This window comes from Argiope bruennichi, chromosome X2 (assembly GCF_947563725.1).
Source record: "Argiope bruennichi chromosome X2, qqArgBrue1.1, whole genome shotgun sequence".
NCBI lineage: Eukaryota > Metazoa > Arthropoda > Arachnida > Araneae > Araneidae > Argiope > Argiope bruennichi.
In genome coordinates, this window is record NC_079163.1 from 122,167,966 (window position 1) to 122,195,879 (window position 27,914).

The 27,914-nt window shown below is 27.8% G+C and overlaps 1 protein-coding gene across 1 annotated transcript in view; it reads left to right on the forward strand.

Moving 5' to 3' along the window:
* LOC129959637 (guanylate cyclase soluble subunit alpha-1-like) overlaps positions 1-17,387 on the forward strand; it is a 331,967-nt gene extending 314,580 nt beyond the window's left edge. The window contains exon 11 of the mRNA XM_056072516.1: positions 16,679-17,387. Within this exon, the coding sequence (XP_055928491.1) occupies positions 16,679-16,889 (211 nt within the window). The 3' untranslated portion in view covers positions 16,890-17,387. The remainder of the gene's footprint in view (positions 1-16,678) is intronic.
* The last annotated feature ends 10,527 nt before the right edge of the window (positions 17,388-27,914 follow it).

Below are 27,914 nucleotides of genomic sequence, written 5' to 3' on the forward strand. Positions count from 1 at the left end.
ATATGAGTGCTATGAATAGCAAAAGTTTTAAATACTCCTTTGAACTATAAGTTTGAAAAATCAATATGAGAAATTTCTAGCACGTAGTGGAGAGACTCTGATCAGCATCAAAAAATTGCAAAACTGATATTGTAGGGATGTTATTCAGATTTAAATATTTTCCGCAATTTTAAATTAAGTCATTCTATAAATCATTTAAATATTATAATGCAGCATATATTTTTAGGATATGTATACCATAGGATATTTTAATAAAATGAAAAAGAAGAACTTGAAAAACTTAGGGAGAAAAATTATAACTATAAAACAAGTCTTAATATTGATCAACTAAAATTATAAAGTAGTTTATACAAGATGAATAATAAAATAGGAATAAAGAGGATATGATCTGAGTAGCTTCGAACAATGTATAATAGATATTTCGAAATAAAACTCTGCATAAAAGAAGATAAAAAGTTTAAATTTACCTTAACGAAAATTTATTCTTCGATATCCAGATTTATATTCACTGAATTTTTGATAAGCTGGGAGGAAATATAATATGCAGAAATAGATAACTTAAATACGTTTTCGAATTCGGAAATCTGCTTACATAATGTAGTGAAGGAAGTAGAATAAACGGATGAAAGCCGTTATCACTAAAAGTAACAGAATTGTCGAAGTAAAATGTTCCTAGAGGAAAAGTAACTTGAGAAAAATGCAAGCATAAAATATGGAAAAAGATAACATTTGCTTATATATTCTGTGTTACCAATTCTTTCAAATACAGATAAGGCTTGAGGGGCTTCATTTTTCTTAGTTGAAAATTTCTTATTTATCCAAATTATTGTAAAAGTATAATATAAGAATAAAATCATCGTATTTCCTCTATAGTATTAGACCACTTTTATTATTTATTATGGATAATCTTTCCTCTTAATTGGATAGTTATTTCAATATTTAACTTCTTTTTACCATGCAACTGCACAAAAACGTTTTAATGAGAAAAAAATCTTGTAATACAATTGTTTCTATTTTTATTTGAGAATATTTTTAAGCATTAAAGAGATTTAAAATTCTAAAGTTTCAAATAAATTTTGATAATTGTTCAACAAAAACTTCATTTTATTTAAAATATTTCCAAAAATTAGTCTCGCATTTTACCTGATAAAGGAAGTTATGGATAATATTTGTAGAATACTTTGCGATTGTTTCATTCATTTGAAATCGCAAAAAATGGATTATCAATTTTTAAGGCATCAATAGTATCAATGGAAACGAATCTCGAATTAGCAACCTATCGATATCATAATTCCATAGAAAAATTCTCTGTATCTTCATTTAAAGAGCCATCTCATGAAAAATATGCTTTTTATTGAAATTATATAATTCTGATGGCTTGATAATAGAGTTTCGGATCCATATTTCACAAATTCAAGATTCAATTCCATTGAGAATCAACTTTTTGCTTGTTACTAGTTCCGGATGAATTTGAATCAAATATCACAAACATTATAGCGGGTTTGAACTTTTCACTCCGCTGTTTATTGTGGTTGGAAGAAACGTGTGATTTCTTGAAAATTTCGTATAACTAACCTGAGATTTTTTTTAGGTGGTAAAAGCAATAATGAGTGGGAAAATTGCGAAGAGAGGGATATTGAAGATTTTGTACTCTTGACATGTAAATTTCCGTGATAATGAATATTTCCATCATGCTATTTTTTAATTATTTTATGTAATATATTTATACTAGGATTTTTTAAAACATTGTTCCTTTAATCTAGAGCATGAATTATATCACACTGATTTATTTCACAAAGAAAGAAAAAATCAGGCAAAGAAGGGTTAAAACTTTGCTTCCTTTATTTTGCTTCTAGTTTACTCTTGGAGTAAAAGGCAAAAGATTTCTCATTTACCCAAATGGGATTTACATACTAAGAAATCACATGTATTCGAAATATTTGTAGTTATTTTCAGACTTACTTTATTTTATGCCAGGCCGCTTTTTTTTTTCTTGAGAAAAACGAGCTCAACTGTCCCACTACGTGTCCTGGGAGACGAGGTGTCAACTTCTGGATTCTGAAAGTTCTCACATTTCTTTTGGTCTCGTTTGCTCGTATTTCTCAAGATCTAAGATTTCAAACTTTTGGGAATATATCGCATGAAGGTTGTCCGTCATTGTCTTCTTTTATTTGAAGTAAAGATATATAGAAGTGTTTTAAAGGAAGGACAAATCTTTTCATCAAAAATATAGCGAAATGTGTTGGTTTGCAAATGGAAACCAACAATGAACGAAATTCGATTTTTCATTCTTCACTCAGATGTAATCTTTCTAAAATTCTTGCGAAGATCATCCCATTATACGATTATGTAGCCGCATTTAAAAAAAAATTAGAAAATATGCTAACTTCTCTATTTTCGTTTCCAGAAAAGAAACATTCTGTGAAATTTCAATTTCTTTAGAAAACATTTGCAGTGTAAGCACAAAGCATCATTCTTTTTCCAGGAATAATGCTTTTAAATTATTTTTAATTCTACATGAAGACTTTGGTTGTTTGCTTGATTTCTTCAGTACATGAATTTTTGAGTTCTACTCAGAAACTTTTTATAGGATTGTAAATGAGTCATAAAAAACATCTTTCCTTTAAGAGTGGGGTGAAACTTGGACTTACGAAACCGCCTTTGTGCAATATTTGAAATTGGTTATAACTCCATCGTCAAATGAAAAATTTAAACAAGCCTAACTATTAAAAATATCTACCTCTCTTGATCAGACTAATTAACAAGAAAATATTGATAAAGAACATATTTTTTTTATTTTGCATATGTTTGCTTCTCTACACGAGAAGGTATTTAAAGACTATGAAACAATAATTGCCCTTACCTTCTCATATTATTCCACACAGAAAACCTCTAGCGCAGGAATGAGAAGTTGCCTGAAATAATACGCAGGATCACGCTTCTCCTGAGAATACAGAAATGCTGGTTAGACTTTTCTAGACAAGAAGGTATTTAAAGACTATTAAACAAAGATTGCTCTTACCCTCTCATATTATTCCTCCCCAGAAAACTTCGAGCACAGGAATGAGAAATTGCCTGAAACAATATATAGGTCCATGCTTTCCCCTGAGTACAGAAATACTGGTTAGACTGGTAAAAGGTCCTATTGCTACAGACGGCACATACCTTCTTGTGAGGATTCTGTGCATGCTCTGTTTGTAATGGGCCTATTTTACCAAATTGCAATGCAAGCATTATTATTTTCAATGATTCGTTTATTAAAATTATACCGAATGTCCTAGTTTCAGAAGGTGCGGTAAGCGTATTCTTTATTATTATTTGAATGATTAATTATTATATATATCATATGTTAAATAAGAAAATCATATCATATTGGTTACTTTTCCCTTGGTAAGTCGCTGCTAATTCATAGGGTAACTGAAAAGTTTCTTTTCTCCTTTCCTACTTACATCAATTGGATAACCATTTTTCTTTGGCTGCACTAATTTATTGGTGCAAAAGAAATAGTGGACCATATTTCTGTACCTGTGAGACTGAGATATAAAAAAAATCCCCTGATGGAATCCAGTTATCTTTCCACGAAAAATTATGTATCATTTTATAATATGATTCCGAAATCGCCTTACGCCGGCATAAATTTTGCAATTCAGATAATCTGCTGTTATAAAATTTTATATCAGCAATATAACATTTTAGAAGAAAAAAATTTCGCATCCAGTAAAACTTCAAAAAATGAAACAAAAACATTTAAAACTCAGTAGCGTATCTTTCCAATGATATATAAAATTTTGTTGCATACCTAGTAAGAACAAAATTTAAAATATGATAAAGCATAATTTATTGATATGAAAGGTGATTACATTTTACGAAAAGCACTATTTTATGTTTCTGAATCATCATATTTAAAAGATAATATCTTCTAAACTCAAGATTGTCTACTGCTGAGAATTATGTGACACAACTCTATTTATATTGAAGATAATAGGAGTACACTTAAAAAAACTGAAGGAACTGAGATACGAAAAAATATATATATAGCTCTTGAATATTTTTAGGTTTCTTGTTTTAGAACTTATGATGTTCTGAATCTTTAGATATGATTTTTCTTTAGTAGACACATAATTTCTAGTAGATACATTATATTCTTGCTGAAATAAAATATAAAAATGTTCTTGTATAAATTGTATATAAATTCTATCAATTGAAATATAAATTTTCGCATATTCTCTTATTCGGTATAAATATATTCTTGTCTGCGAGGTGCTTAAGGTGTAGTACTAAATTTTAAAAAATATAAAGAAAGTTTCTATATTTACTGAAGTTGAAGAAATAAGATTTAACTAAAGAATATTCAAAAAGTTATTTTGATGTATTTTCCATCAACCGAATCATGTATCAAACATTTTTACAAAATAGCCAATACGATTTAATAACCATTTCATCGGTTTCATTTTTTCGAAACATTAATCTCGAATTAAAATGTCATATTTTCTCAACAAATGAAAAGTTGTATAAATGAATTTATCTAGAATAATCATTTTCCCCATTCACATATGTTTCTTTTACTGTTTAGTATCATGAAATAGATCTAACTTTTTCTAAGAAAAGTGCATTTTTTAATCATTTTGCACTGTACTACTTTATTTTAACTCTGTTAACAAATGTATTTCATATAATACTTAGACCTCCATAGAAGTTTCCGTTTAGAGGAATCTTTAATTACAACTGAATAATTCGAAAAGATTTAATAATATATCTATATATGAAGTAAATTAGATTTTATTTTAAAATTCATTCAATTCATTGAAGACAAAATGTAATAATCAGTGAGTTTTAGAAATACAATTGTATGGCATTAAAAGAACGTATTGAGTTCTTTTTCCTTTTAATCAGTGGTATTAAAATTGCTATATTCCAGAAATATTTGTTGAGTGATGAAAAGTATATGATAAAATTGTTCATTAAATAGAATGCTTAGAATTTTAAATCCTATAATACATTCTAAATGCAATATTTTGTACCAAATGCGGCATTTCATTTAATAATGCAGTTCATTTAATGTAAATAATCTAGAGGGATTAATAACCATTCACCTCAAGCGAAAAAAAAAGAAACAGAGCCTGCAGAAATGAAATTAATGATATTTTTAATCTATTTATTTATATTTACAAAACTGGTAGCATGCTTATTAAAATTGTCTATTTCCGAATATCTTTCTTCAAAAATTTAAAACTTTATAATACGTTTTGATAACTGGCTATATATATATGATAAAAGCAATTTGTTTTCCATTTATGCGTATGTTTAAAAATAATTTACTCTATTTAATTTTTAGCCTGATTACAAAAAAATATAGTTGGTAGGATTATTATTTTTTACAAATATAATCTAGTCTTATTTCGGGAATATGTCTTTACTAAATCTAATTTTGATAATTAATTGATAATTATTTCATTAATAAACCTAGTTAATATATTATGCTTATTTTAATTTTAATCCTTTCTTAAAAGAACAAAAAATCGAATTTTATAGAATGGATTAAGTATTTTAATGGAACATGTTTTATTTTTATCTGAACATTCAGTTAAAAATGGGATCAAAAATAAGAATTCGCTAAACTATTTCCTCCAGTTTCGAAAAAAAGTCTAACTATTTCCGTCATTATTGCAATTATGGCTCTTTTATAAAGATTTTTATGGAATTCTCACTAAAATGGATGAAAAAGTTGTAGAAATCATTAGCATGCAGTAGATTATATGCATACAAGAAAGAAGAGCTAAGAACTTAAATTTAAATAAAACACGTTTTTCTTCAAATTAACGTCACTGTCTATAAAGAAACCCACCAAAAAAAGAAGGAAAAAATGAATTTAACGGAAAAGTGATTAGACTAAGTAAACACGTGCAAAAGAAACATAAGAAATTCCTTTATAAATGCTACTTAATTTTCAAAATTATTCCATTTCTCACAGACTGCTTTCTAATGCCTAATGGAAATGGAAAACCACTTTGATTGCTACGTAATTCAATGTTACAAGGGATTTGGTTGTTGATAACAAAGAATTGCTTGCTCTTTGGAAAGCATTGGAAAATATATTTCCAATGCTTGCGTTGGAAGAATTAGAAAAAACGGAAGTATTTTATAAAACTGAATTTACTGATCTTAATGAATGAAAGCAGATGGCAGGAACTGCCAGTTTTTGTAAAAAACTCATCAATCAATCGAACAATATTTGTTTATTATATATTTTAAAAGAAAAATAGCAAGATATTGTGCAAAATTTATAAAATTACAAGATAGATTACAATTGCATAGAATCAGTCGTTTAATTTTTAAAAAATTCTCTTTTACTTTCTTGCGCAATAAATATTTGTATAAAATATTCAAATTGCAAGTCAAAATCTTTTTATGCTTCTATTTTAATGAGGATTTATTCGAATGATTTAAATCTTGTTAAATCATTGTTCTTTTAAATATAATTACATAATAAATGTATAAGGCACCTTCTAGAGTTAATATCTTAAACACCCTTAATTTCAGAATGACGATAGCTATTATCAAGGTGAAGTTAAAGTATAATAAATTTGCTTAATGATGAAATAACTTACAAAGCCACCTAGCGGAAAATTCAGAGTTAGCTTCTTATCCCAGAAATGGTAAGAGAAACGTGGGGAACGTCAATGACAAAGTTGTAGAATACCATTGATTTAATACAAAAAAAAATATTTTGCTTCAAGCTGTGTTATAGCCTCGATCATAATCACTTTACTATAGTTTAATATGTTTTATGATTATAGATGTCGCCCTTCTTAAGTTAAAGAAGGAAGAAGAACTTCAGAAGATAGCTTGTATATATCTATTACGTGCTGATATTCGTTTCTTCACAAACAGTCTGTTATCTGAATCAACTATAACCACAAATTCCTTGCACAAGTTTTATAAAATGGTAGTGTGCTACTCTATGAAGTACCTTGCAGTGCTTTATAGTGGCAATTCCCTTAATTAGTAACTCAAAAAATATATAAAACGCCATCAAAGGAAGGATCGATTGCGAAGTTTTTGACCATCACTCATGAGTTTGGCTAGTTGAGAGAGGAACTAATTTACCGAAACTTCATAGTGATTGCAACAGAAAAAAAGAACTTTCCTAATCGCTTTATCATTGCGTCATCATTTCCACAACGAAATGATATTTTTCCCGTTGATTTCCATCATGTGAAAGTGTTAAAATCGTGAAAAAGCCATCAACATTATACGCTGCCTTAGATTTCTTACTAGCAAATTCGATTCCGTTCTCTAATCATTCCAACAAAGAAACGCATGATGTCATAGGACATTAGTGTCTAAAAATTTTTACATATCACTAATTAATCCTCCACGTTTCTTAAATGCTTTCTTCACGTATACAATTAAAGTATCTTAATTATAATTCTGCGTTAAAACTGCATAGTACTTCCGAATGTACAAAATAACTATATTTGCAAAGCAATTTTCTTCAAGCAGTCGCAATTGTTGCAGATTAAGGTCATGGAGTTTAAGAACACCATTCACCCACAACATTTGGTGATTTTCTTAGTATTCATGGTGAAAGGTATCTTATTTTTATTGGAAGAAAGATTCTCTACAAGACTGTGACTAATCATTTAATTTTACCTATTCGACGTGTAATTCTGGAATTTTGTCAATAGAGGGTACAGCAAAATGCCTTATCTTTTAACACAAAATCATTTTACAAAATCAACCCCCCCCCCATCCCGTTCATGCTTATAACAAATCGGAATCAACTAGTTTTTTTCTACTGAAGCGAACTTAAGTATCCACTCATTTTATACAGAGAGACTAGGATTAGTTCTATCAAATTTTAAGTTTTACATATCAAAACAAACCGTCTTTACACAAACAGGTATAAGTGATAGTATCATGAGTAATACAAGAAAAAAAAGAAACGAGTACTTTCCTGAAAGGTTTACAACTGCATGTGTACAATTTTAGTGCTCAATATTTTCCACTTTTAATTCTAAAATGTCCAATTTCACAATGTAAATGCGAAAGAAACTGGCACGTGTTAAGCATATGAATTTTTGAAAATCTTTCATGATACAGTATCGCCGTTATTTTGGAATTTCCGTTCGGTAATCCATGTTTTAAAGTAGTTATACCATTTTATCTTTTTGAAGTCATTCCACATATATCGTTTTTTGTCTATGAATTTTTGAAAATCTTTCATGATACAGTATCGCCGTTATTTTGGAATTTCCGTTCGGTAATCCATGTTTCAAAGTAGTTATACCATTTTATCGTTTATGAAGTCATTCCACATATATCGTTTTATGTCTATAGTAATATAAATCTCAAATTGAAAAATGAAATCGTTGAAAAGAAAATTATTTTGAGCAGTTTGAAATTGAAATGCATAACTGAATAATCATTTTTGCTTTTGGGCCATTCTTTTTAGTGATTACGTTAATTTTGTGCATAAAAAATTTAAAAAAATTCTAAGGCGATATACTTTTATGAACCTTTACTGAATGTCTTAATATGTTTCTTAATGAAAATTAAATGTACTTTTCAGATGGTGACATTACTAGATTGTTTTTCAGATCATAATGAATTTCATTCGCTAAAATGTGAACAAGTTCTCCAAAATTAATAATATGAATCGATATATACAATGCTCCATATTCTTAAATAATGTTAAATTAACTGAATCACTGCTTTCAGTTATTGATTCAGATTAATTATAACAGAAATTCTGTGAAAATAAATTATTTAGATAAATTGGATATATTCATACCTTTTAAATGAAAATTGTTTCATATAATAATAATTATTATAAAATAGTTATCAAAAATGTAAATCACATTAGCATTTAAAAATATTCAAGATCAGAAAATTCAATGCTAGAAAAAGTTTTAGATATAATTATTTTTTATATATTTGTCTAAAATAAATGAATAACTGAAAAAATTAAATTATTAGATTAAGTTTTGCAAATGCTTCTATTTTTCAAATAGTATATCTAAAGAATAATTTATTTAGTTAATTTTATATCGTTTAATGCATGCCCGCTGACTAGCTAGTAATGAAATAAGTCTGATTTAGTGATTCTTAGAAACTTAATTATAATGCTTTGTTCCATACTAATAGTTTCATAGAAACTATATAATAACTATGAAAGCAATTTTACGCGGCTGTATTCACCAACACTTCAATTTAATTTCGCTTCAGATCATAAAGCTGGAAAATATCTACGAGGAAGATATTTCATCGAAATATTTATCGGATAGCAAACAGTTTTAACCATGGACAAACAGCTCTGTTTAAAATGTCCATCTAAAGCTCTCAGACGTATTTGTCTACGGTTAACTTCACGAACTCTCGAACTAAAGCTTGAAGGTTTGGCAATGGCTAAATATTTTCTAGCTCTATGTTAGAATTTACAAAGGAGCAAATCATGAGATATAGAGATTCCACTCGTTATAACCAGAGGACACACATGTAAACATTGAATTATCAGTTAAACTAATTAAAGTAATTTTGGAAATATATTTAATAAATTTCCTTTGTAGAAACCCAACAATGATAAAATATAAAACTCTTAAATTCTGTTTAAGAATTTTGTAGTATAAATAAAAATTTGCAGTGAAAGAATAAAGCATATATATTATGTATTCTATGAAAATAATTGTAGTAAAAGAATAAAGCAACTCATGAATAAAGATATTGAAACAAAAAGGAGAGTAAGATAAAAAGATTGGAAAAATTCATCTATGAAAATGGATAGATGGTGTAAAATTCCTTTTGTTATGTAAAATTTCCATAAATAATGGCAAGAAACCAAAGCTTCGCTTAGCTTGTAATTAAATAAAATTGAAAAAATCTTTATTAGTGTGCATTATCAGCCTCGAAAGTATATCTGTGTCAAATTTAGTCGCTCAAGGCCGAATGAAATTCTACATATTGACAACACAAACACACATTCATGCTTGTAGAAATTTATTTTTGTAGAAACACAATTCGTTTTATTTAAAGTCAAAGGTATCATAAAAATTTACAAATTCACTTGTAACGATTAATAGTTATTTTGATTTCACTGAGTAATGTAAATGTAAATACTATAATGTAAATTAAACATAAATGATTTCATATACTATATTAAGCATTAATTTAAAGAGCTACAAGTTCTTAGTTTATGCATCAATGGTCTTTAAAGAACTACAATAAAAGGTTGGCAAGTAGATGAAACAAGTTCTTTTTATTTTCCCCAAATTGCTTGAATCATGTTATTTAGACATATTTGTCACTCTTATATTACTTCCTTATAAGAAGAAAGAAGTATAGTAGTATTTGATAATTAGATAGCCTAATTATGGAAAATCTTTATGCATTAATAAGTGAGAGTTCAAAAGGAGAGGTAGCAAAATTTCTAACTTCTGGAAGCGGAATCCAGAACTTTTATACCATTATAACACATCGATTCAAGAACAAAGCCTTTGTTGACTCAGAGAGATATGAGACGGAAAATAAGCTCTGTGCTTCAGAGAAGACGGAAGACTTTAATGATGGCTCGTCCCAATTCATGTCTACAAGAATGGTAGTAAGAAATTGGAAAGAATACGTTGTTTAAGTCAAGAGCATGTGGGGAAATCTCTCGTTACGGTGAAGAATTGTGAAGTGAATTGTCAGTAAAGTCAAGAGGCAGCAAATTTGGGGATCGGGTTAATAAAAGTGGAGGGCCAAACGATTTCTTTTGTGTCAGTTTTATCAGCATTTCTTAAATAAAATTAAGAAATGTAATAAAGGCTGTACATATTGAAAATGCCAACATATATTTGTATGAGTTTACAATTTAATGTTTTTTAAAGTATTTTTATATATATAAATAACTCTGATTCTTTTATTTAACCTCTATATGGCTGACAGAATAAATCTTAAAATATTTCTTTAAAACGAGAGCTCAAAATGCAGAAACGAAAAGAGCGCCTTCATCCATTTTCACACCAGATGAAGAAAGAAAAATACCATCCCTTAAATGGTTTTTTTATCTTTTCTTTTCTGCAATGAGCCAATACAATGGAATCAAAGGTTGAAATTTTGTACTATGCAGTTAAAGATTATGATGCAATTCTTCCAGAAAAATAATCAGATTCTAATGCTTCCATCAGAGCAAACTCTCATTCAAAAGGGAAAAAAAGGGGGGAAGGGGGCAACATATACCCTGCCTATTATGAAAAGTTAACCTTCAACTGAAAATTTCCTTGTTCATTCAAATTTGTACATATTACGCATCTACAAGGCGAATATCTATTTAAAAGTAGATAACTATTTTAAAGGCTACAATTATACAAAAATATGTATATATTTAGTCACTCTGAACTTATTGTAACTGAGCTTGATGAAAGACTGCAAAAAAAAATGTTGTAGACTCATTGCACAAAAGCGTTGAATAAATTTGTGAATATCATACAAAGATATAGTTTCTGAGATAGTTTAAATGATTTAAAATTCTCCTGCATCTTTTAAAACTATCAGAGTCCAATATATAAAATCCGGCTTTTAATTCTGGTTTTGAATAATTTATTCATTTTTGAAACCAAAAAAAGAGCTGTTTTCTATAAACAAAGTAAAATTTGGGAATTAGCTTTTGAAATATCTGCTTCTTTTATTGCAGCAAGGAATATTCATTTATAACAAAGTCTTAAGATTATTTTTTTTCTTTAAAAAATGGAAACTCCCTAATCCTGTTTACGATCTTAACTTTCCGGCCGGAAATACCACCAAAGTAATAATTCAGATAATCTCTCCACCCGTAATTACTTAATCATTTGCACAAAGATAACTTTTCTTTCATACTTTCTAGTTCTGTCGTAGCACAAAAGGAAAATCGGAATCTTTTTTTTTTCATTCTTTTTGAGCTCAAAGAAAACCCAGAAAGACTTTCTTTCGTTTTTATTCTTCTAATGGTTCTCAGAATTTCCGAATTCACTCCTTGTGGACACACATTTCCTTTTCGCTTCTTTACGCTTCAAAGGTTACACTTTCTGTGTGAAAGTCATTACAAGCGATGGGTATTATCAACAGTATTTATTACTGAAGAACTTTTGTCCACATCAGTATATAAATAGCCTTGTGTTACATAAAAATAAAGACAGATGTCGTATAAGATTTCAAAAATTAGCTGAAAACTTCAATTCTAGGTAAGTAAGTAAAGAAAACGAGAAAATAAATTCTGTCTTTATATAACTTCATGGAATATGTCATTTCCTCTTGAGTAAATAAAATTCCAATCTGAGCATTTAATTCCAATGTAGTATGATTCCTAAGATATGCCTAATTAAATTAAACTGGCATTCATAAGTGAATATTCCTTATATAAATAAGTGAATTATTCTTTATATAAATATATTTTCTCATTTTTAACATGATTTCAAGAATGTGCATTGAATAATCATGGAAGATTTCTGTGAATGCCTCTGTCAAAATTAAATAAGACTTTAGGAAAGATTCAGCCATAAAAACATTTAAAAATATACAAACATTAAAGAATTTAAAGAAGCATAGATATTTAATTTAAATTTATGCAATATGTTTAACTGTGTATAAGATTTATTTAAGTATTCTTATGAGATAATTTTATGTCCATATATTTTTAGTTGTTCCTGTGATTCTTATTGATATATGTAGAACGTTTCGATATCTATCAATTTTGTTTCATAATCCTTCTGATGCTAATGAGAAGAAATGATATTTGGATGCAATAAACTTTCTTGCTTGATTTCTTACTACTTGTTCTCTTTTCAGTATCTTATATGCCGTAGTAGAGTTCGAAAATCTCGTGTTTCGACTTCGTAAATACCAATGCGATATTAAATCTATCTTAGGTTCTAACTGAAATAGCTTCGCGTAATTTTAATGTATTTTGCATGCTTAAACGCTATTTGAATATATTAATACATGAAATAAAGTAAATTTGATTTTGTAAATGTTTTGACGAGTAAGCCAAATTTGTGCAAAAAGAATATGATTCATCGACGCTTTCGCCCTAACTTTTTCTACAATTACAACATTTGCGCGTTTTAATTCTATCTTTTCATTCTGTATTGCTTATGCTTCTGTATTAGTCTTACGATGATTAAAAACGAATTATTTTTACTCCTTAATATCATTAGTGAAATCTTATTTAGTTACATTTACTAGGATATGAAATTTTTCTACTAGCAGATGGAAATAGACCTATACGAGAGCATAATGCCAAGAATTTTTGAGTTTTACTTGAAAATAAAGCTAGGTTGGAAGTAACTCATTAGAATTAGTACGGAAGGTCAGATTTTCAGTTTATCGACTCAACTCAACTCAGAAAAATAATGTTAGTGATGTGCTACTCTGGTCATAAGACTGAATTCATTTTACAAAAACTTCGGTGTTATTCTTTATTGCATTCGTCTGGACTGTAGTATAGACAAAAGCTTGTCACGTTAGACGGCCTGTAGATAATCAGAAGACAATAAGAAATAAAAGGATGGGGAGAGGATAATTTTCTATTACAAATACTCCTATCAAAATAGAACGTGACCCTCTTCTTGTCATCGGTTTTGGATTCTTATGGGATGCTTGCCAATAGTCTATAAAAACGTTATGTAGGTATTCTCAATTTTCTTAATGTATTATATCAACAACCCTGGCTGGAAACGCATTAAAAAAATACATACTTGGTATGGTACCATGATTATTCCCCTTGATCATAGATATTGCTTGTGCTTAGAAGTTTATCTTAATGTTAGTTCGACTTTGTAAAATAAAATACGGAATAGTTAATAGACTGCCATTCTTTAAATTATAAAGAAATCCCTTCACAATATTTGGTCATTTTTAAGAAGACATAATTATATAATGAGATTTGGCCAGATTTCATTCAGTTTCTGATATGCCCGTTGAGGCTCACATAACATATATAATATTCTGGCAAAAATTGTTTGTTTAACAAATATACGCCAATATTTAAAGTATGACAAAGGATCAATTATAGAACTAAACTCTTCCAAAATCATATATCAAAAGTGCATCAGCCCTTTAAAAATACTCAATTCAGTATTTACAGATGTAGAAAAATAAGAGAAAACAACTCATTCATTTTCATGATTTACGAAACATTAAAGAATCCACTGGCCAAATGTTAGTAAAATCAAGCCTATTCGAAAATAATTAAATTCTTCTGTTTAAAATAATCAATTTCTTCTGTTTAAAATAATCAATTTCTTCTGTTTAAAATAATCAATTTCTTCTGTTTAAAATAATCAATTTCTTCTGTTTAAAATAATCAATTTCTTCTGTTTAAGAAAAGGTTTCAGGTTTCAAAAAGATGAATTTCATTTCCTGTGGATGAAGAAATAAAATGGAGAACCAATATTGAATTGCTCATTTGAGATCTGCATACATATGGTGTCTCTTTAAATGAAAATAATTCTCCTTCAAGTAACTTACACATCACAAATCATTTTGTGTGAAATATGTTTATGTTAATCATGCTTAGATCACAGTTAATAACTAGTAATAATCAATATGAAACCATGACATATTAACTGAATGAATGAAGTTCTGAATTATTTAGTTCAATCATTAAATATTGATAAATATTCTGCGTAATAACCTGTACAATAATGTTAAGGAAATGCGTTCATGTTATGTTAATAAGTTATATTCGAAATTTATAAATATTATTAAAATTTATTTACACCAGGAGGGAAATTTTCGCCTTTCAATGCATAATGCTTCATGCATTATTCCTTTTTTAGTTTTCAAAAGGCTATAAATCTCATTAGACGATTTTTAATGATTTATTTTCCTTTTTATTAATAAGACACGCTATTAAGAAACTTCACTTAATTAACTCCCTTGCATATTTAAAAAATTATGTCGCAGCATTTTTAATTATTTTAATTTTCTAAACTTACAAAAAAATTTAATATATGCCCTGGTAAGTAAATTGCCTGACGAACTACAATCTAAATATTTAAACAAGAATTTATATTTATTTTCGTTTAAAATTATCAGATAGAAGCTGATAGTGAAATAAGATAGGATTAAATAACAATGTGTTTGTACAATATTCCTTCTTTTTGAATTTCTTATGCAAATATTTGCATCTGCTATTTTTTACCCATACACTATTATTGGTTATTATATGCATATTTATTATTAATTGGCAATATTACTATCATGTGAATGCGCTTTGTCATACAAAGATTCTAACCTTTTTCAAATAAGAATTAAAAAGGAACATTAGAAATATATATCCAGTTGTAATGTACTAATAAAACTAAGAATATTTTGAATTAGAATGATTGCGGTATTAGAATTTAATCTAATGTCATAAGTGCCAAGTTTGACAGTGCTGCGCTTTGCAAATTGCATAGATTAAATCAAAACTGAAAACTTGGTAAGTAAAGAGAAAAGTAGAAAGCAAGGGGGAGAACATACTAGAGAATAACCTGGAAATAATATTTACCTCACAGTAGAGATATCGATATTTTCTAAACCTGCCATCGATGAAATTACGAAATATGTTCTTTTCGCCAATTTCCACTACGAAAATCGTATCTTTATATCAAATGCGCATATGCATAAAAGGAATTCACTCGTAAATGCTAAATATGCTTATTTCTATCATTATTTCCCTTATCAGTTTTTGATGTTGTAAATAACGAATTCTATCCCATCCTAGATATTTTTATTCGTCAGTCCTTTGTTAATTTTTATTATAATCTAAAATTATCTGTCGATTTTTTTATTTCTCTTTTACATATTTCTATCTTCCTATTTATATAATCCTTTATATAATTTGAGATGCCAGTTAATTTCAGTTACTTTGTAAACTAATAAAATAAATGCATTAGGAATTGAAATTCATGAAAAATATACTATGAAATCTTTTAAACTGTACATCATCGCATAAATCACATATTAAAATTTACTTTAATGTAATCCAAAGCCTTAAAATACTTCCAAATTTTTTTACCAGGCATGCCAAACATTTAGCACTAAAAGTGAAATTGATACTTTTTGTTTTATATTTAAAAGCGGGAAGCTTGCTAGAAGGTTTCAAGGCTTTTACTCAGCAGGATTGCTAGCTGAATTTTTCCATTATCTTTTATGACAGATAATTTAACATTTTCTTTTATGCCTAATATTTTATGTAGTGCATATATGTACTACAGAGCTTTGCCATTCCTAATAAATAGAATAAGAAACAGCATATTAATATTTCGTTTCATGTATTATCCAAAATTTTCACAGGAATATGATCAGCTCTCACGATACTTTTAAGAGGATAATATTTTCCACGTTTCAGTTTTAATATAATTCGTAATTTAACGCTGCAAATAACATAGAATCCATGTAATAATATTTAATCAGATTAAATTACTATTAAAACTATTAAAACATTGTGTGAGCATCGGAAATGCATATATGTACTACAGAACTCTGCTTCCTGGTATAAAGACAAGTAAGTTAAAAACCGATTACAAAACTCCATCATTACAGCCATGAAATTATTAAATTTGCAAGTTGTTAAATTAAATTGCGTAAAAATACATTCTTCTGTAAAAATACACTTCTCTAGGAAATTAAATACTTTACATTTTCTAATAATTGTGAAATGATCTTTTCTTTATTTCAGGCTTCTAGAAAAAACCCGTACCTTTCTCTTTACGCCAAGAACCAGAGCTGATCTCCCAAAAGGATTTCCAGAGGACATACGAGGAATTCCGTACTTTTTGGATAATTTTGTTCATCCTGAAATACCTCTGGACAAACCGCTTTCGGATCACATCGCTGCTGCCATGAAAGATATAGAAGTACAATCAAAGCCTTCTGTGAACAACAAGTAATACCACACGAAGGATCCCGATATATCTCTTCAACAGCTACTTCAAGTAAAATCCGAAACTCCCACCTTGATTTTCTTGCCAAAGAGGGCATTGTAAGGGGGGGGGGGGAAATACATGTGAATTTTTTTTAAAGCAAGCACAATGCATAACAGATTCGGAAAATGCAGCACCATCATTAGTGTCATACATTTGAGTTTGTTTTGTGAGGTGCCAATTAATGTAGTGTTATACCAAAAAAAGTGTTAATGAACTCAATGTGTTTTGACATATATGTAAAAGTTATGTAATCTCAAGCTTCAGGTCTAAGCAACCGAAATTTTCGTTTGAAATTTTATCAAACCTCGAATAAAATGAAATTGGATCACTATTGTTTTGCAAATTTATAGATGTTCAGCATGAAGTTTGTGTAACATTTAAAAATATTGATTCTCTGTGTATTGTATGTTCCGCCATTTTATTATGTATTGCACACGCACACCAAAATTTCATTTATTGCAATGTATGTGAGTGCATCTGTGGATCATTAAATGTCATAAACGTATTTAAATGTAGTTTATTTTAGTTTTGAGAATCGCACATCAAGTTGAATTGAATTCTCTTTCAGTAATTTTTTATTTCTTTCTCTCAATAACCCACCTGTCAATTATTCTACAAAACGTTATTCTATTAGTTAAATATCTGGTTCATTTTTCATAACTTACTACATCATTTATTCTCAAAAATCACGTCATTATTATTACTGAAAAGCAAAATTTCGTAGCTGTGCAAAATAAATGTCAATCAAATTTTTATTTTCGAATTCGAAAAATAAATAAAAGGTATTTTGTAAAAATATATACTCATTGATTTTTAATCTTATTAAATAATGCGAAGGCTAAATGAAAATCCTTCAAACTACGTAAATAGTGCAAGAAAACTAAATAAAGGTCCTTCAGATTATTTAAATAGTACCAGAAGACAAAATGAAAGTCCTTTAAATTACTTAAATAGTACAAGAATGCAAAATTCAGGCCTATAAAAATATACAATTCAGCTTATGCTACTTCCTAAAACCGATGCATTAAATATATTAACTACACACTAATGTTATGCCCAAATGCTCAATTATTCTAAATTTTACCAAAAAAATAATGGATATTATTTGTTATATTACAGGTTCCACGCCAAATCAAAAAGACTAAAAATCTTTAAATACAACACTGCGACGATTGTGGTTTGGGTGCTTACAAGATTAAATAAATTAAATTAAAAAACTTATAGTACTTTTATAAGACCGAATTCTAATACCATTGCGGATGATGATTCTAAAATGCGTAATTATGTGTTTAATGCATAATAATGTGTTTAATCTGGAAGTTGTAATGAGATAAGGAACCAACTAACCGATATTTTTAGATGTAATTTTTTGTTAAAAGGCAATACGCAAATAAGTCTTAAAACTACTTTTTAACTTTTTCTTAAAACTAATTTTCCGGCGATCTCGGTTCGCGCAATTTTTCTTCGACTAACGGCCAAGCGTTAGTTTGAGGTGTGCTGACAGGGGTCGTTTTCTTACTTTACCTGTATGAGAGTGGTAAGAGTTGATTAGTTGCATGCAAGAGGCAGAGTGCATATCGTTGTAACCTAAAATGCCTGTTATGTTTTTTGCGCTCCTCGGTTTTTTTTATTATGATGATATGCTTCTGTAGCAGTTGATTAGCTGAATGTAAAATGGGTTTTATGTTAAAACACTCCTCTCAAAATGACTAGATTTTTCTCCCTTTTCTTCACTATTCCAATGTTTTGTTTTTTTGTTAGAAAGCTTTGTCTAGAACTCGATTTCATATGTGTCTGTTAGGGATTTTTTTCCCTTGAAACATTTGATTGCGTAAAAATATATATACTTAAAATAACACAGATTTATAATAACCGTACTAATTAGAATTGACATATACTTTAAAATACGCCTATCATTATTACTAAAATGTGGTTTATTTGAGGATTTTTTTTAATTCCTATTTGTCAAGTCATTGCATAGTGTTTTTTTTCTGTATGTTCCAAAGATATTGCAGCATAATTAATATGTTGTGCAACCAGTTATAGTTTGTTCAATTTGGTAAATTAAATTATCCGCACATAGGAAGTGTTTTGTTTTATGAATCCGAAATGCAGAACAAGATTTTTCGCTCCTAATTTCATAATGACTTCCAATAAAAATATTGCAAATAAATAAGATATAGAATAAAAGAACACATTTTGCATTAATGTTTCTTATAATTTCCGTATTATGTTGCTATAGAACGACTTCTCATATCCTTATGCCTATAAGCATAATGGCTATTGAACAGCTGAATGAGTATAAAAACGTCACCATTATTCAGAATCACACGTGAAAATTTATCGAATTTCTTACTACATTTCTTAGAAAATATAGATGATAAAAAAAATGAATTGAAAAAATTTTGAATAGCTCATTGGGACAAAACAAAATCTAGAGCTTGAAAATCGTAAATAAAACGAATCAAAGGCTAATAGGGCGGAAAAAAGGAGATTCTACACATTTTGCACTGAAAGTATAACAACGGATTTAAAAATAAAGATATGGATATTACTTAATATACTGGAATAAAGAAAATATTCAAGAAAAATATATCATAAATAGTACTAAGACATAATTGAGGAAAAGGAATTTAGATTAATAGAGAAAAAAAAATTAATACAGAAAAATTATAAATATATATACAAAAACAAAGGTTATACTCAAAAGTACAATGGTGAAGAGCATTAAAAAATTCATCATTCAGAAAAAATAATTTAAAAAAAAGAAAATAAAATTCAGTTCGTATACGAACCTCTAAATGTCTAAATTAATAAAAAAATTGAAAACTGTAAATAATCTTTACTTCACATTCACAATTCATGGGTCAAAGACGAACACACAGCGAAAATGATTAAAGAAAACTCAAGTCTACTGAGTTCAGCCTATTAAAGTACTCAGTTTTTCTTTTAGAGAAAATTAAAGATAAAACTATTGAAGAATTAACCGTCGTCTTTTGTAAAAAACATTTGAACCTTCTTAAACTAAGGATACATTTTTCAGCATATTTTGATTGATGATATTTTGCCATATGAACTTCGCTGGCACATATAAGTAAGCTTTGCCATAAAGCTAACTTACAAAATTATTTCTTATACAGAATCAAAATAAAGTGAGAATTATAGTTATTTTAATGAAACTGTAAGCTTTAATTTTAGAAAGACAAGAACATTCTGTTAGCTCCTTCCAGTGTAAATTATCTAAACCTTCTAAAATATGAAGCTACTGAAAAAGTTTAGCATTTCTAAAGCTTCCTAATACATTTCCTTATATCAATGTTCATTAACTATTAATACACTAAACAATCCATAAAAAAAGCAGGGTTGAACATCAAAATTCACTAAAAATTTATGTCAATGCTTATCTTAAATATGCTAAAAAGTTTTTATTTTAAAAAAATTCTATTATGAATCAATTCTTATAAATATTTAAGCTTGGATCTTTGGCAGAAAAGAATTTTTTTATGCATCTGTATAATGTAAGGATAATCATGAGCGATAATTCTGAAATAAATGACATAGTAAATATAAAATTATAATACAGTCTACATTCTTTCTTTTTCTTAATCTTTCATATTTTAAACTTGCTTATTATTTTAAGAGACAACGAGCGTTAATTAGTGCTTCTATTGAATTAAATTAAGCAGAAAAGACTTTCAGTACCTCCATGCATTGTAAAATAAAAATATTTCTTCGGTATTCAAAAAAAAAAAAAGGAAAAGGAAAAAAATGAATAAAGTTTGCCTTCAGGATTAATCTGTGTAGCATAAAAAAGTATTCAAAATTTTATAAATAATTGATTTTAATGGATAGGCTTTAAATTACCTTTCTGCTCTCAAACGCATGTCTTGAAAATTTCTTCTGCGTCTAAACAGGCAAAACTTGTTCAGGAATATTATTTTTTATAAAAAATATACCCATAGTTTTAAAAAATTATTTCCAAAGCAGACTTTTTGATTTTTAGAAAAAAAGAAATGCTGTTTCTTTTATGTTGTTCTGCTATGAAGAAAACATTATTATTGCTTTAGAATGTAATTTTAATTGAAAAGAGAAAAATGCTGAATTTTCTCTAGATTCCCAAGGAATGAATTATTTCTCAAGTATTTTATACCACTGATATTGAGTAAGAAATACAATAAATTAAGATGGAAAACTGCCACGAAAATAAATGGCTACTAAACGTTTGTGAGAGTCCTGTTATGAAAACTTTAGAGGGTTCGGGATATAATTATTGAATTGATAAATTCATAAATTGCGATATTTCATTTAGGCGCTAAGTTTTGTTCAACTTAACGAGTGGAATAAAATGGTTAATGGAAATCTTAATGATACAAACATAATTATGGATTTGGAAAGATGTATATGATTAACAAAAAGGATTTTTTACACTCACTCATTTAACATTATTCAAACTTTAGCAACGCCTAATGCAAAATACTTCAACGTTCGACAAAGGCAATCTAAATAAATTTGTTGAGTAATGCATTTTTGTTACACTGAAATAATATCATTTGAACTTTCTTTTAAAAAATAATTTATATCATTATATCATGTGATAATCTGTTGCTCCGAAATTATCCTACAATATTTTTAAATTTTTTCTACTTATAATTAGCTCTCAAATAATTGCATACGTCCTACCTTCATTTCTGCAGATTAGCACAACAGTAAACAAAAATTAGTTTTCTTTAAGTAAAGAAATTCATAAACATGTTACATTTATTATAATAATAACCAAGTCAATTATAACCTTAATATTACTGAACATTATTGAATTACATGAAAGTTTCGATGGATGTTTCGAATATTCGAAGATGAACAAAGATGTTTAGTTTGTAATCGTACAACACAAACGTGAACAAAATGATGTCATTACAATTTTTCTTATTACTTGTTTCTTCAATGCTGAGACCTATGTTTGAGAAAATAATACCTTGTATTAGATCTCTCAAGATGAGCAAACAGCAAATTAAAAGTTCCAAATGAGAGTCTTAAAATATTAAAATAGTACAATACAAATGCAAGTTGACAGAAGGATAATTAAAGGAAGTACAAAAGACTGAATATGCAGAAGCGAATGCATATTTAATCATTTTCAGACATTTATATGGAAATGGGGAAACAAATTCAAAAATTTATATTAGTGAAACTTATTTTTTCCAAGCCTTCTGCGTAGTCATATTCTTAAGAAATTTACTTAAAAAATTATTGTGAAACTTCGAATGTGCATAATTTTCAATTATTTACATATTTTAACTGCATAAAATGAAACATTGATTGATTGTACAATTCTACAAAATCGATAGATCAATCATTGCAGATTTTCAATGCAGACTTTTATTATATAATTGTTAAGAAAGGATATTTGGTTTTGTTCTTCAATGATTTTAAGACATTGGTAATTTCTATTAAATTTTTCTATAAATTATTTATATAAAATTTATGAAATTTTAGATCTATATACACTTGAAATAGTTGTATCAATTTCTTAAAATTTTAATCAAAATATATTAATTTTTAAAATCTAACTAAGAATAATGTTTTTAAATAGTACAACAGGTTTCTCTTTTACTTTTCATATAAAAATGCATTTTGAATAAATTTATATAACACTTTCTTTTTAATTTCATTTAAAAGTAAATATATTTGAATCAAATCATAAGCATATTGAAATTCATTCAAATTTATTTTTATACACTAAAACTTATTCGTAAATGCATGAATAAATTCCAATAAACTTAAAGGATTCTCGAATTTATTTCAGCGTAAAGTAAGAGTCTTAATTGTAATATTTATGAAATTTTCTTAAAACTTAAAATACATTGAGCACTTAGAGACTTTAATATTAATAAATGATATTAATTAATATTAACCATATCATATAATCACATAACACACCACACCATATAACCACATAACACACCACACCATATAACCACATAACACACCACACCATATAACCACATAACACACCACACCATATAACCACATAACACTGGACGTAAATTTACTCGTTTGTGAAATATATTTCTGATAGTCCATCAATATTAACTGACGCAAATGGCTAAATTTATGATCGAGAGAAAGAGAAGCATGGATCATGATATTTCTTTTCAAATTTAAGGATTCAATAAACTATTGAAAATTTGTTAAGGAAATCTCATAAGTTTCAAGCTTATAATTAATACTTTCGATTTGTTTTTATTAACGCCTTTTTACTCATAAGTTGGTTTATCTATTTTTTAAGTCCAAAATTATTATCTTTATTTTATTAATTCTTCAAAAAAGTTATAGAAATACTCTTAAAAGAAATACTTGTTATTGGCATATTATATTGTTTGCCACTTTAACTAATTTGATATTTTAAATACTGATAAAAAAAATAATATCTGCACTAAACGTTGTTCATTTATTAGACGTCATAGTCATGTAGCAACTTAACTGAGCGTAATATCTTACGTCTAAGTGAGATTAAACTCGAGTGAAGCTTTTTTGCATATCACGTGACAATATATTGCTCCATTAAAACCAGGAACCTTAAAAGGTTCTTTTTTTCTGTATTAAAGGGATTAAATTCTGGTTTTTAATTGCTTAAATGATTTAAAGGATATATCTGAACTTAACAATAGCTCACATTCTTAGAAAAATAAATTAAAAAATAAAATTTAAGAAATTTTTTTTATTCAAAATTTAAAAAAAAAAATTATAGAATCCCGTGATGTTTACTATACAGAATTGTGAAATGTAGTAAGGATTTGAATACATAAAACTATACAGATTTTAAAAATATCTTTATTAATGTATTAAAAAATCGGAAAATATATTCTGATTAAAACTGATGAGACCATTACAGAATTTTAGAAGTATGCGGTTCTGAAACATAGCTATGGGAAATAAAACTACACTGAATACCACTAAATATTTTCACATATTCATTAAACATTAAATTACATTTTAAATGCGATTAAAATTCCAAGTTACTTAAAATATGTCTGTAGGCATCTCATGTTTTTACGATTTTGCTTTGAACTACATCGTTTCAAATAAATAAATTATATTTCACTTTTTAGTTCACTTAATAAAAATGTTCTTAAACTTTTTACCTTTGATTTTTAAATAGTTTAATTCTCTTAAGAAAACGTTCTTCAACGACATAGTAGTTTTAAATCGTTAAAATAAATTTTTCCAATCGAAGTTTCTGACAGATACAAAATAACTCTCGTTTTAATTTCACAATATCAAAGAAAAGAAAATAGGTAATTTTGAAGCATATACTATTATTTTGTGAACTGCTATCTAATCTTTTTTGTAGTTATTGAATAGTTCTATATTTCAGCTAAAATAAAAATCCATAGTAGAAAGCGGAAAACTAAAATAATGTCAATAATTTTTATCGGTAAATACATATTATTAAAAATAATATCAATATTGTTTATTGATAAAAATGTATTATCCAAAACTAGAACATGAAATTTACATTTAATTGGATATTTACTTTTTTAAAAGTAAATCCAATGGTAAAATTTATCAAAATAAAAAAAATAAAAAAAAAATCTCAAAATCCTTTTCGAAACTGCTTTTTTATGGCTTTCAAACATTAATATTTTGCTCTCTTTTTTAACTAAAATCAAAGAAAGCACCAAAGAAGTTTCAAAAATGTGGTGGTAAAGTAGAAAAAAATCTGAAAAGATAAAGAATCAACCCTTTTTTGCGATAAGACAGAATAACTGACTTCCAAAAATTATAGGATTATGTCCTACCTAAGTTTCTAAAGTTCATTTAAGTTTGTGTTTTACGAATGAAATAAACTTTACATAATGTAATGAAATGACGTAATCTTGTTGAGTTATGCAGCGAATGTCCTCACACATTAACTTTTAATGCTTACAGTAACAATATTTATATTTCCATACTAAGTTATAGTTCTTGGCATCTTAAAAGACTGCTTGCATTTTTTTTCCTTCCTTATAAGACTTTTTGAAAAGAAAAAAGTACAAAATATTATCATCTGTAATTTTGAATAAACTTTGGATTTATCGTTCAACAAATATTAGAATTCTTTCAAAATTAAAGTATTAAAATCGTTGTAAACAATATCTTCTGATATAAGGATACAAATGAAGAATACATATTTATATACCTTTAACAAACATATTTATAAAATTTTATCAGTTAGTTTTTTATTTATACCAAGTTTCTGGTTGCAAAGTGAAAAAACACACACTTGTTTGAGCGTACCATTAAGTATAGAAAAAATTAAAGCTTTACAACAGGGTTTATGTCAATAAATTAGATATATAATTCTTTTTATGCTTGATTTCGGAAAAGTATTAAGAACAGAAATTTTGTTTCGTAAATTATTGTAATTATTACAATATACTAAACATCAAAAGGACCAGTCGGAGGATATTCGTAAACGATAGGGTACTCTATTAGCCTTACGCAATTGGTTGTATTACAACTGATTGAATCGGTGAGCATTGGATCTAATGGGACCTATTAGTCGACTGCAATCAGTGATACAGCCGAGTAGCTAGTTTCAGCCTGTGATCTGAGCAAGATCATGAACAGAACAGGCGACTTTTAGTCACCCTAAAACGTGATAGGAAATTGCAGGTAATGGTAACCTATTAGCCGAAAACGACAAGTGCCAACACTGAACGTCAGAAGTATCTGTGCCATTATATGAACCATCACTGTAACACTTCCTCGTAACTACACAATCCTTCGTCAGCTTGTTAGTCATATCTAGTTTACTTGAATTTTATGATTTTTTAATAGAATTGTGAATAAAAAAAGAACAGCAAATAAAAGAGGAAGTCCTCTGAAAGTAGAATCCAATGTGGATATTTAATGTTTGACGATGAAAACAAAGTACCCCCTTGGCTGTACACTGAAGGTTACTCAGAAATGATTGAAAATTTTAACTCTTGGAACGACAAATCAAAGAAAGTCATTTCCGAATCCTTCTTTAACGGAAGAGCAAAGAAATGAAAGTCACCATAAAAACCAATTTTTTTAAATGCTTATTTAGAAGCCATGCGATCAACTAAGAGATTAATGAGTGCTCCGGAAACTACCACTGCAATCAGTAATGCAAATTGTCGCCCCACTAATAGCTCTCGACTAATCGAGCTCTAAGGAATTTCAAGATCTTAAACTTGCAGTAATAAATAATTGAAAAATAAAATCCATATAACTATTATTTACATATTTTATTTTAAGCTGTTTTCTTCATATTTTCAAACAATATTACTGAATTCCTCATAAATAAAATTCGGATCATTAGCACAAACATTTTATATTCGTTAGCATATTTGCAAAAGATATATGATACTGAATTCCTGCTTGGTAATTTACTTTTAATTTACATATTAATCTCCCTGATTTGCAACTTCATTCTTAGATTAGATTAGATTTAGAAGTTAAATTATTCACTAAGTTTCTGAGAAAATCAAAAACTCTCAATAATTTTTTTCAAATAGCAATTTGAAAAACAGACAAAATTACTCAGAAAGAGTATATTACAAATGAATATTTTCAAATATTTGAATAAATAACTCCTTAACAGTAAAATTTCTCGAGTAATAAAAATTCCGTTAATGGTTCAATATCAAAATGCTGGCACATTTTAAGATTTAAATTGAGATAATTCTAAAGAGAAAGCATGATATAAGTAAGTTTATATAGACAGTTCTGTTTCTTTCACACAAAATATTTTGATATTGTCAAAATATCAAACATATATTGGAAAAACATATATTTGCCGAGAAATGTTCATCTAAATCACTATACGTTGTAATGAATATTCATTACAAAGTGAGCAAATACACAGCAAATTTTTGAACATCAAATTAAAAAAAACTTCCTTCGGGTGGTTGTAAGCATTATTGTGGAAATCGTCCTGTAAGTGCGGGGTGAAAAACGTTCAGCAAGTCGGATAATAGCAAACTAAACTTTATTTTACTTGAAAATTCAGAGCCCAGGTAGCAAAAGCACAACCATGGCGTACACAACGAACAGCACTGGTAGAAACTCACAACACAAGCACACAGCAACAAGTGTCATATTGCACAGCTAGAGACATAGATCTGCGATGAAAAAGATTCAATTCTCTGAAGAGATAAAAAAGAATCAATTCTCGTTTGAACCTCATTGTCTTCTGACAAGGTATGGAATTTTACAGAAAATCTCAGTCATGGTTTCTAACAGAGATAGGGACATAATTCTTCCATTTTTCAAAACTTTCGTTTTTGTCACCAAAGTCACCAAACGATGGCCATACTTGACACCAAGACCGGGGTCACAGATTTGGTATCATTCAGTATCCATTAAAAATTCCTGTAAATATTTCCAGCGATTGAGAGTCATATTGCAAACAAAGGGTCTCGCATATTCGTAACAGTATTGAAATTTTAATCTGTAAAACGAAAATGTAAAATGTAAAATTCTAAAATGTAAAACGAAGTATGGTTGATTATATTAACTTTTTAAATTTTAAATAATGTTTACGGTTTCTGATATTAATTAATGAACTCTGGTTGTCCAATAGATCAAAAGATAAAGGTCTTAACATGCAGGAAATTTTTCTATAAATAGCATCACAAAATATAAACAAGTACCTTCTGGAAACACATACATATTCAGTTGTCAGGAAATACTTCTCACCCGGCATTTCTCAAGTCTCATTGTTGCCTCTAAAAGAGATATTTTTGCAGTTTACAACATTCTCAAAATTATCGCGAATTGAACATAATAAAAATTGCTTTGGAAAATAAAAAGGTAGCTAAAAATAGAGGAATACAAACAAAATAATACATTAATTTTGAATATTAATAGTACATACATTTTTTAATGTTGTTGACTAATTTCATATTATTTATTATTTTTAAACTTTTACCTCTAAGCAAATGATGATGATGATAAATAGTTTGACAAGAGAAAAAAAAT